General features: G+C 45.7%; 1 protein-coding gene across 1 annotated transcript; it reads left to right on the top strand.

Annotated features, from left to right (window-relative positions):
• Nucleotides 1-1,079: 1,079 nt before the first annotated feature.
• LOC141134779 (olfactory receptor 6M1-like) lies at nt 1,080-2,027 on the top strand. The gene has a single exon (XM_073624216.1). The coding sequence runs from the start codon at nt 1,080-1,082 to the stop codon at nt 2,025-2,027; it is 948 nt and encodes a 315-aa protein (XP_073480317.1).
• The last annotated feature ends 9,980 nt before the right edge of the window (nt 2,028-12,007 follow it).

Below are 12,007 nucleotides of genomic sequence, written 5' to 3'. Positions count from 1 at the left end.
CCAACTTTGCAGTGTGAAAGTGTGGGGTGATGCTTCGCACACAAAGGGCAGCTTTGCCTGGTAAACAAAAAAGTCTGCAAACCAAGGCCTAAAGAGAAGACATCAAGAGATGCAACAAAGTCCTCTGCTTAGCTACCTCAGATTGCGGAGCTTTGTGATCTGGGAGGTATGAAACTGCCCCCCACACCACCAACCCTCTTCCTCCACACTACCACCATCACAAGCCTACCCTTCTCACAAGCAGAACCTCAATCCCCCTGCTCTTATTACTCATCTGCCTTCTGCTGCCTTTGCCTCACAGGACTGGGCAAAGAATTTTACTAGCCCTGAGACAATTGGAAGTTTTCCTCTTCTTTCTTCAGCTGTGTCTTCAGTAGCCATGATATTACACCATGCATTGTATGCTCCAGCAGGAACACCAGAGGTATTGAGAGCCACATTACTTTTCCAGGGCTTGTAAAAGCTGACATGGGATCAACCTCCTGCTGTAGACCTTTCAGAATCAGTAGCCCAGTGTATTCCCAGTTGCATACACTATGGGGTAACGGGGGGGGGGGGGGGGGGCGGGACTGGTGCTTCTGAGGAGTGATTGCCTAAAACTAGTGAGGACAAGGGGATAGAGATGGCTGTTGCCACCACAAAAGAGAAGGCCACGGGGCAGCATCACAAAGTCATATTTGGAAATATTGTGTTATCCTGTGTTGACTTTGCAGTTTCAACCGTATTGTTATTTTAAGAAAATGTGTGATCCCTTTAAGTAAACTTTAATAAAAGATCATTTTGCAGCTTGCAGAAAACAAATCAGTTCAAGCACACATTAAACAATATATAGTATGAAATGGACACTTTGATTATAATGGAGACCAGAAGACCGAATGGAGTGGACAACCTGAACAGTATGAAGCGGATTCTAATTCAATAACTCAAAATTTACATTATTGGCAGCTTGAGTGGGCTTTCTGGACAAAATGGAGGTGCAAATATTTCTTGTCACTTGTTTCTTTGGTGTTCTCTTCTTATATTATCTGTATAACTACATATTTAATTCTCCTACCTGACAGGTCAACTTCCTGGTTTTTATGATGTGTCAAGACAACCAAACAAAAGTCTTAGAGATCCATCTTCTTGGAGTACAAGGTCTAGATAACTTTAAACCTCTATTCTTCGCTATCCTACTTCTATTATACATTGCAATAGTGACTGGAAATGTTTCAATTATCCTTCTAGTGTCAACCAATAGTAATCTCAAAATTCCAATGTTCATCTTTCTCCAGCACCTTGCTTTTGCTGATGCGCTAATAGCCACTTGTGTTATACCAATAATGGCAGAGATAATAATAAGGACAAAGAAGAAAATGTCTGTTGTTGGCTGTATCACACAAATGTATTTCTATTTCAACTTTGGGTTTGTGCAATGTTTTCTTCTTGCTGTAATGTCTTATGACAGATATGTAGCTATTTGTAATCCTTTACATTACATCTTAATTATGGACCGCAGAATCTGCTTCCTGTTGGGTTATGGTTGCTGGACAATAACTTGGAGCCTATGTTCAATTGAATTTATTTTGATATTTCAGTTTCAGTTTTGTGGCCCCAGTGACATTGATTACTTCTTCTGTGATTTGGGCCCAGTCATGCAATTGTCCACATCAGACACATCTATCGTACAATGGCTAGACTTCACATACGCCGTCTTATCCACATTCTGTGCTCTTGCTTTTATCTTTGGGACATACATTTACATTTTTATGATCATTCTCAAGATTTCATCTTCTACTGCCAGAAAAAAATCCTTTTCAACATGTAGTGCCCACCTGACCTCTGTGGCTGCATATTATGGGTCCTTAATCACTATTTATGTGACTCCATCTAATGAACTGTCACCTAACGTGAACAAGTACAGTTCTTTATTGTACATTGTAATGACTCCATTGATGAATCCTATCATATATAGCCTGAGGAACCAGGAGATAAGACAAGCTCTTCATAAAAAGTTGAGGAAGATAGCAGTGAGGTCATTTAGATAGAGATATGTGAATATTCAAAGGAGAATGAGTGATATGAAATAAATCTTCCGTTAACCACTTGCCCACTGGGCACTTATACCCCCTTCCTAACCAGACCAGTTTTCAGCTTTCAGTGCTCTTACATTTTGAATGACAATTACTCAGTCATGCAACACTGTACCCATATGATTTTTTTGTCCTTTTTTCACACAAATAGAGCTTTCTTTTGGTGGTATTTAATCACCACTGGGTTTTTTTTGCGCTATAAATGAAAAAAGATTTTGACCAAAAGTTATACTGCTACATATTTTTGATAAAAATAACCCAAATAAGTGTATATTATTTGGTCTTTGTGAAGGTTATAGAGTCTACAAGCTTGGTGGCAACCATTGAAAATTGATCACACATGATGTAGTGATGGCCTATCTAATTTCTTGAGACACTAACAAGCCAGGAAAGCACAAATAACCCCCAAATTACCCCTTTTTGGAAAGTAGACATTTTGAAGTTGTAATTTTTTCCCACAATTCTTTGCAAAATTAAGATTTTGTTTTTCACAAAATTGTCATATTAACAGGTTATCGCTCTCACATGGCATATGCATACTTGCAACTACACCCCAAAACACATTCTGCTACTCCTCCTGAGTACGGCGATACCACATGTGTGAGACTTTTACACAGCCTGGCCACATACAGAGGCCCAACATGCAAGTAGCACCTCCAGGAGTTCTAGGAGCATAAATTACACATCTAATTACCTGACAACCTATCACACTTTTGAAGGCCCTGGAACACTGGGCAGTAATATGTGGTGTCTCTAACTCCTCTGGAGCACACCCGGTATTTCTTTTGATGACTTTGGCCTGTTTCACTGGGGTGGGGGAGTTTCTTAGGAAAATGGCGTTCATGGAGTCTGCTCACTGAATCTGAGCGAATGCTTTCTGGTGGGCCTTCAGGGTGGTGATACTTACTTTCTTCTTGATAATAAAGATAGGATACGGGGGTTTCGGTGGTATTTTTTTGATAAATCACATAAGTATTATAAATGGCCAAACTAAAAAAATAAATAGAGACTTTTTTATACCAATGGTGGGTTCTTCTTGTGGGAAGGTAGGGTTCGATCATTTGGCCATTGAAGTCGACTCCTCCACGAACAAATTATAATCGTGGACACGTGCTGGTTTCTGGATTGGGTCATTTCTTCTGGGGATTTCTATGTAGGTGTCTTTATAAATTGATGAGAGCATGTAGACGTTTCGTTTGTCCCTTCACCTGATAGCCACTATATCCTCATTCCACAAAAGCGCCATCTCCCCTCGTCGTAGTCTTTCATTAATGAGTCTTTGTGGGAAGCCCTTCCTATTGACTCTCACTGTACCACATGCTGGATTCTTCTTCCTGTGAAGATTGCGGAAGAGGGGCAAACTTGTATAGTAACTATCCACATATACAATGCCTTGAAAAAGTATTCATACCCCTTGACATTTTCCACATTTTGTTATGTTACAACCAAAAACGTAAATGTATTTTATTGGGATTTTATATGATAGACCAACAAAAAGTGGCACATGATTGTGAAGTGGAAGGAAAATGATAAATGGTTTTCATGATTTTTTACAAATAAATATCTGAAAAGTGTGGCGTGCATTTGTATTCAGCCCCCTTTACTCTGATACCCTTAATTAAAATCTAGTGAAACCAATTGCCTTCAGAAGTCATCTAATTAGTAAATAGAGTCCACCTACGTGTAATTTTAATTTTAGTATAAATACAGCTTTTCTGTGATGCCCTCAGAGGTTTGTTAGAGAACCTTTCGTGAACAAACATCATCATAAAGCCACAGGAACACACCAGACAGGTCAGGGATAAAGTTGTGGAGAGTTTTAAAGCAGGGTTAAGTTATAAAAAATATCCCAAGCTTTGAACATCTCATGGAGCACTGTTCAATCCATCATCTGAAAATGGAAAGAGTTTGGCACAACTGCAAACCTAATAAGACATGTCCGTCCACCTAAACTGACAGGCCAGGCAAGGAGAGCATTCATCAGAGAAGCAGCCAAGAGGCCCATGGTAACCCTGGAGGAGCTGCAGAGATCCACAGCTCAGGTGGGAGAATCTGTCCACAGGACAACTATTAGTCGTGCACTCCACAAATCTGGCCTTTATGGAAGAGCGGCAAGAAGAAAGACATTGTTGAAAGAAAGCCATAAGAAGTCCCATTTGCAGTTTGCTAAAAGCCATGTGGGGGACACAAAAAACATGTGGAAGAAGCTGCTCTAGTAAGATGAGACCAAAATTTAACTTTTGGCAAAACGCTATGTGTGGCTGAAAACTAACACTGCACATCACCCTGAACACACCATCCCCACCGTGAAACATGGTGGTGGCAGCATCATGTTGTGGGGATGCTTTTCTCTTAGCAGGGTCAGAGCTGATGGGAAGATGAATAGAGCCAAATACCTGTTAGAGTCTGCAAAAGACTTGAGACTGTGGCGGAGGTTCACCTTCCAACAGGACAACAACCCTAAACATACAGCCAGAGCTACAATGGAATGGTTTAAAACAAAGCATATTTATGTGTTAGAATAGCCCAGTAAAAGTCCAGACCTAAATCCAATTGAGAATCTGTGGCAAGACTTAAAAAATGCTGTTCACAGACGCTCTCCATCCAATCTGACAGAGCTATTTTGCAAAGAAGAATGGGCAATAATGTCACTCTCTAGATGTGCAAAGCTGGTAGAGACTAGGGATGAGCTTCGTGTTCGAGTCAAACCCATGTTCGACTCGAACATCATCTGTTCGCCCGTTCGCCGAATTGCGAACGATATGGGCCGTTCGCGCCAAATTGGTGTGGCGCGTCACGGCCCATAATTCACTGCGGCATCGCAGTGCATTGCTGGCTGATGATTGGCCAAGCATACACTATGACCCGCATGCTTGGCAAATCACAGCGCCACCTGAACAGAGAGCCGTAATTGGCCAAAGCCAAGGAGGCTTTGGCCAATTATGGCTCAGGGGATTTAGTACACGTCCCACACTATATAAGGCCGCCTGCACGGCGGCCCTGTGTAGTGTGTGTTCCGGCGTTCATTGAGAGAGAGAGAGAGATAGACAGTGACATTTGATTTGAGTTAGATAGATTAGGCAGAACAGTCAGTCAGTTAGCTGCACTTACAGTGTATTGTGTATATATATATGCATCCCAGGTGTTGCATATATATATATATACACTGTATTCAGTTTAGCTAGATCCGTTCTTGTTATCTTCCTACTGACAGGCAGGCTTGTCTTGTTACAGTATTTACAGCTACCTGAAGAAAATTACTGGTGTTCTTTTGATCCTATTAGTACCACAGTCAGGCAGCTAGACTATTTACAGTTAGTGCAGTGCGTCCTGCTCACAGTGTTCAGCTAGATCCGTTCCTGTTATCTTCTTACTGACCGGCAGGCTTGTCTTGTTACAGTATATACAGCAACCTGAAGAAAATTGCTGGTGTTCTTTTGATCCTATTAGTACCACAGTCAGGCAGCTAGACTATTTACAGTTAGTGCAGTGTGTCCTGCTCACAGTGTTCAGCTAAAACTACAAGTTAGTGGGGTGCGTCCTGCTCACAGTGTTCAGCTAAACCTACAAGTTAGTGGGGTGCGTCCTGCTCACAGTGTTCAGCTAAACCTACAAGTTAGTTGCGGTGCGTCCTGCTCACAGTGTTCAGCTAAACCTACAAGTTAGTGTGGTGCGTCCACCTCACAGTGTTCAGCTAAACCTACAAGTTAGTGTGGTGCGTCCACCTCACAGTGTTCAGCTAAACCTACAAGTTAGTGTGGTGCGTCCACCTCACAGTGTTCAGCTAAACCTACAAGTTAGTGGGGTGCGTCCTGCTCAGAGTGTTCAGCTAAACCTACAAGTTAGTGCAGTGCATCCTGCTCACAGTGTTCAGCTAGATCCGTTCCTGTTATCTTCTTACTGACAGGCAGGCTTGTCTTGTTACAGTATATACAGCTACCTGAAGAAAATTGCTGGTGTTCTTTTGATCCTATTAGTACCACAGTCAGGCAGCTAGACTATTTACAGTTAGTGCAGTGCGTCCTGCTCACAGTGTTCAGCTAAACCTACAAGTTAGTGGGGTGCCTCCTGCTCACAGTGTTCAGCTAAACCTACAAGTTAGTGCGGTGCGTCCTGCTCACAGTGTTCAGCTAAACCTACAAGTTAGTGTGGTGCGTCCACCTCACAGTGTTCAGCTAAACCTACAAGTTAGTGGGGTGTGTCCTGCTCAGAGTGTTCAGCTAAACCTACAAGTTAGTGCAGTGCGTCCTGCTCACAGTGTTCAGCTAGATCCGTTCCTGTTATCTTCTTACTGACAGGCAGGCTTGCCTTGTTACAGTATATACAGCAACCTGAAGAAAATTGCTGGTGTTCTTTTGATCCTATTAGTACCACAGTCAGGCAGCTAGACTATTTACAGTTAGTGCAGCGCGTCCTGCTCACAGTGTTCAGCTAAAACTATAAGTTAGTGGGGTGCGTCCTGCTCACAGTGTTCAGCTAAACCTACAAGTGAGTGGGGTGCGTCCTGCTCACAGTGTTCAGCTAAACCTACAAGTTAGTGCGGTGCGTCCTGCTCACAGTGTTCAGCTAAACCTACAAGTTAGTGGGGTGCGTCCTGCTCACAGTGTTCAGCTAGATCCGTTCCTGTTATCTTCTTACTGACAGGCAGGCTTGTCTTGTTACAGTATATACAGCTACCTGAAGAAAATTACTGGTGTTTTTTTGATCCTATTAGTACCATAGTCAGGCAGCTAGACTATTTACAGTTAGTGCAGTGTGTCCTGCTCACAGTGTTCAGCTAAACCTACAAGTTAGTGGGGTGCATCCACCTCACAGCGTTCAGCTAAACCTACAAGTTAGTGGGGTGCGTCCTGCTCACAGTGTTCAGCTAGATCCGTTTCTGTTATCTTCTTACTGACAGGCAAGCTTGTCTTGTTACAGTATATACAGCTACCTGAAGAAAATTACTGGTGTTTTTTTTATCCTATTAGTACCACAGTCAGGCAGCTAGACTATTTACAGTTAGTGCAGTGTGTCCTGCTCACCGTGTTCAGCTAAACCTACAAGTTAGTGGGGTGCGTCCTGCTCACAGTGTTCAGCTAAACCTACAAGTTAGTGTGGTGCGTCCACCTTACAGTGTTCAGCTAAACCTACAAGTTAGTGGGGTGCGTCCTGCTCACAGTGTTCAGCTAAACCTACAAGTTAGTGGGGTGCGTCCTGTTCACAGTGTTCAGCTAAACCTGCAAGTTAGTGGGGTGCGTCCTGTTCACAGTGTTCAGCTAAACCTACAAGTTAGTAGGGTGCGTCCACCTCACAGTGTTCAGCTAAAGCTACCTGTAGAAGGTTGGTGGTGTTCTCATACTACAGGCAGGCAGTTGATTTTGCTAGCTGCTGTATCAGTACGTACATATATATATATATATATATATTTATTTATATATATATATATATATATATATATATATATATATATATATATATCCCAGCTTAGTGCAGCTACAGGCCATTAGTATGTCTGGAAGGCCAAGAAGGAGAGGTAGACAGTCACAAGCCAATAAGAGAGGGCAAGCAGGCTCTGTGTCTAGTGCTGGTCGTGGAGACGGTGCATCCTCATCAGCACGTGGCCGTGGGACACGCTTGGCCTTTTTTTCGGCAGCTGGCCGCGTTGAGCCGAAACATGCGGAAGACTTGGTCGAGTGGATGACCAAGCCGTCCTCATCCTCCTCATCCTCTCTCACCCATGCCCAGGGTACTTTGTCTGGCAAAGCAGCGGCCTCTTCCCTCGGCTCAATGTCATCAGTGACTCCTTCCCTAGCCCCACCATGTCCTCCTGAGGAGTCCCTTGAACTGTTTGACCACAGTGTTGGGTACATGCTCCAGGAGGATGCCCAGCGTTTGGAAGGCTCTGATGATGATACTGAGCTCGATGAAGGCAGTAACATGAGCACGGACATGAGCCCCCGCTGCTGCAGCATACTGCCAGGTTTGCTCCAGTGATGAGGAGGGAGGGGATGATGAGGTCACTGACTCAACGTGGGTGCCTGATAGGAGAGAGGAGGAGGAGGAGGTGGCACATCATAAGGGCAGCACATTGACTGCATCACACCCCAAAGCTCCACATGTGCAGGGCGCTGCAGTCTCTGCGCGTTATTCAAAAAGTTCTTTGGCGTGGGCCTTTTTTGAGACGAGTGCATCAGATCGCACTGCTGCTATTTGCAACATATGTCTCAAGCGTATCTCACATGGCCAAAACATCTCCCGCTTGGGTACCACATGCTTAACCGACATATGTTGACCTGCCATGCAGTTCGTTGACAAGCGTATCTAAAAGACCCACACCAAAGAACAAAGAGGACCTCTCTTTGCTCCTCATCAGCTGAGATTTCCACTATACCTTCAGTCCTCTCTGAGACCTGCACTGAGAGGAATGAAGGTGTAGAATTAGGTGTGTCACAGCCAAGTACTTGTGGGCAATCTGCTTTTGGTACACCGACGTCAGATTGTACCAGGCAAATTTCCCTGCCCCAGCTGCTGCACCGCTGAAAGAAGTTTGCTCCCAGCCATCCACATGCCCAGCGGTTGAATGCTAGCTTGGCAAAATTGCTAGCACTTCAACTGCTGCCTTTTCAGTTGGTAGACTCTGCCCCCTTCCGTGAGTTTGTGGAATGTGCGGTTCCTCAGTGGCAGGTACCCAAACGCCACTTTTTCTCACGGAAGGCGATTCCGACTCTCTACCGGCATGTGGAAGGCAATGTCCATGCCTCACTGGACAGGGCAGTCAGCGGTAAGGTGCATATTACCACTGACTCATGGTCCAGCAGGCATGGACAGGGACGTTACCTAAGTTTCACGGCGCATTGGGTGACTCTGCTGGCAGCTGGGAAGGATGCAGGACAAGGTGCAGTAGTGTTGGAGGTTGTTCCGCCACCACGCCTCCAAAATGCTAATGATTGTGACACACCTCTCTCCTCCACCCCCTCCTATTCTTCTTCCTCCATGGCCTCTTCCTGTGCTTTGTCCTTGGAACCAGCGGTGCTCCGTAGCCGTTCAAGGCGCTACGCAAGTACGCAGGCCAAAAGATGCCATGCGGTGCTTGAGCTGGTGTGCTTGGGGGACAGGAGCCACACTGGGGCAGAGGTTCTGTCAGCTCTGCAGGGGCAGGTTCAGAGGTGGTTGACGCCACGCCAACTTAAGGCAGGAATGGTGGTTTGCGACAACGGCACCAACCTCCTCTCTGCCCTCCGACAGGGACAAATGACCCATGTGCCCTGTTTGGCTCATGTCCTTAACTTGGTGGTGCAGCGTTTCTTGGGCAGGTACCCGGGCTTACAGGATGTCCTGAGGCAGGCCAGGAAAGTCTGTGTGCATTTCTGCCGGTCATATAATGCCAGTGCTCGGCTGACGAGCACTGGCATTATATGACCGGTGGAACTCAACGTTGGCCATGCTGCAGCGGCTGCACACGCAGCAGAGGGCCATCAATGAGTACCTGTGCGACTATGGCACCAGGACAGGGTTAGGGGAGCTTGTTTTTTTTCCCCACGCCAGTGGGCCATGATCAGGGATGCATGCACTGTCCTGTCACCATTTGAGGAGGCCACGAGGATGGTGAGCAGTGACAGTGCATGCATCAGTGATACTGTCCCCCTTGTCCACCTGTTGGAGCACACGCTGCGTGGAATAATGGACAGGGCACTTGAGGCAGAACAGAGGCAGGAAGAGGAGGACTTCCTTAGCTCTCAAGGCCCCCTTTATCCAGACAGTGTTCCTGTGTGCCCGCCGATCACACAGGAAGAGGACGAGGAGGAGGAGGAGGAAGATTGTGTCAATATGGAGGTGGAGCCTGGCACTCAGCATCAGCAGCAGTCTTTAAGGGATCAGTCCCAAGAAACACATGGACTTGTACGTGGCTGGGAGGAGGTGGCTGCGGACCATGTCGTCCTTAGTGACCCAGAGGACTCCGGACCGAATGCCTCAGCAAACCTACGCTGCATGGCCTCCCTGATCCTGCAAAGCCTGCGTAAGGATCCTCGTATTCGTGGTATCAAGGAGAAGGACCAATACTGGCTGGCAACCCTCCTTTATCCACGTTACAAGGGTAAGGTTGCGGACCTTATCTTGCCATCGCAGAGGGAGCAGAGGATGAAACATCTTCGGGAGGCCTTGCAGAAAGGTCTGTGCAACGCGTTCCCAGAGACTGGGAGGTTACAAACTCCTGTTTCTGGACAACGTGTTGCTGAGGCTTCGGTCAGTCAAAGAAGGAGCGGTGGAGAAGGTGGCCGTCTGACCGATGCGTTCAGACAATTTTTTGGTCCGCAGCCCCAAGGTATGATCGGTTCCAGCAACCATCGCCAGCGTCTGTTTTACATGGTGCAGGAATACCTAGGGGCAAGATCAGACTTGGACACCTTTCCCACCGAAAATCCTCTGGGTTACTGGGTCTTGAGGATGGATCACTGGCCAGAGCTTGCACAGTATGCAATTGAGCTACTGGCCTGTCCTGCATCCAGCGTTCTTTCGGAACGCACATTCAGTGCTGCTGGAGGCGTGGTAACCGATCACAGGGTGCGTCTGTCCACCGACTCGGTCGATCGACTGACCTTCATAAAAATGAATCAGTCTTGGATCACCACCAGCTACCAAGCACCTGATGCTGATGTAACCGAATAATTTTTTTTGAAATCTCAGATCCCTTCAAAGACTGCCTATGCTGATGCTGAGTGACTATCCCTGAGTAATTATCCTCTTCCTCCTCAATCATCACGCTGATAGCTTGTAAGAACATTTTTGGTTCTGGGCTCCACCACCAGTGCCTAAGGCCCAATTTTTCTGCCCCTGTTTAACAGGGGCGTGTAATTACAATTTTTGATGCAATACTTTGCAGCAGGGCTCGTTCCTGCGTTCCAACTAAAGTGTCTGTGAGGGGTTGCAGTGTTGTGGCACCAGCACCACCACAGGCCCAATTTTTCAGCCCCTGTTCAACAGGGGCATGTAATTACAATTCTTGATCTAATATTTTACAGCAGGGCCCATTTCTGCACCCACCAAGAGCGAGGGAGGACTTACAGTGTTGTGGCACCAGCACCACCACCAAAGGCCCAGTTTTTCTGCCCCTGTTCAACAGGGGCATGTAATTACAATTCTTGATCTAATATTTCACAGCAGGGCCCTGTGAGGGCTTACGTTGTTGTGGCCACAACAACACCTAAGGCCCAAATTTCTGCTGAGTATATAGGGCAGGCCCCTACTTTCAAACATCTAACTTACAAACGACTCCTACTTGCAAACGGAAGGAGACAACAGGAAGTGAGATGAAATCTACCCCTAGGAAGGGAAATTCTCTCCTGTAAGAGTTAATATGGGAAAAACATTTCTCCTTTCCACTGATGCTTTCCAATCCTTGTTCCACAAAAAAACCCAAATTCTCAAAAAACATTTGTCATTGGGACAAAAAGTGAGGAGAAATCTTCTAAAGAGGAGGAAAGACAGCAAAACAAATGTCACAGGGGTGATAACCCTTCCCTATGTTTTCCAAAAAGCTTAAAAAAGATATTTTGGCTGGAGCTAAACACGTTAAAAATGTACCCGTTCAAAATGACAAACAGATTCTACTTAACAACAAACCTACAGTCCCTGTCTTGTTTGCACCGCCTGTATACTGCTGTTCAGAGTATATAGGGCTGGTGGCCCCACACCTTTCCTTATTTTAATTTGGGTGCGGGGTTCCCCTTAATATCCATACAAGACCCAAAGGGCCTGGTAATGGACTGGGGGGTACCGTTTGTCTCACTGATTTTCATCCATATTGCCAGGACCCGACATTACATTAAACCCGCAAGCAGTTTTAAATGAGATTTTTTCCTTTAAAAATGACATTTGGTGCAGGGACTGTTCTAAACACGGGAAACACGCGCCACTTTACAGGCATACTATAGACACCCCCCAGGTACGATATT

Source organism: Aquarana catesbeiana, linkage group LG03 (assembly GCF_042186555.1).
Source record: "Aquarana catesbeiana isolate 2022-GZ linkage group LG03, ASM4218655v1, whole genome shotgun sequence".
Taxonomy (NCBI): domain Eukaryota; kingdom Metazoa; phylum Chordata; class Amphibia; order Anura; family Ranidae; genus Aquarana; species Aquarana catesbeiana.
Note: the sequence above shows the minus strand (reverse complement) of the source record. Positions and strands in the feature narration are given on the sequence as shown.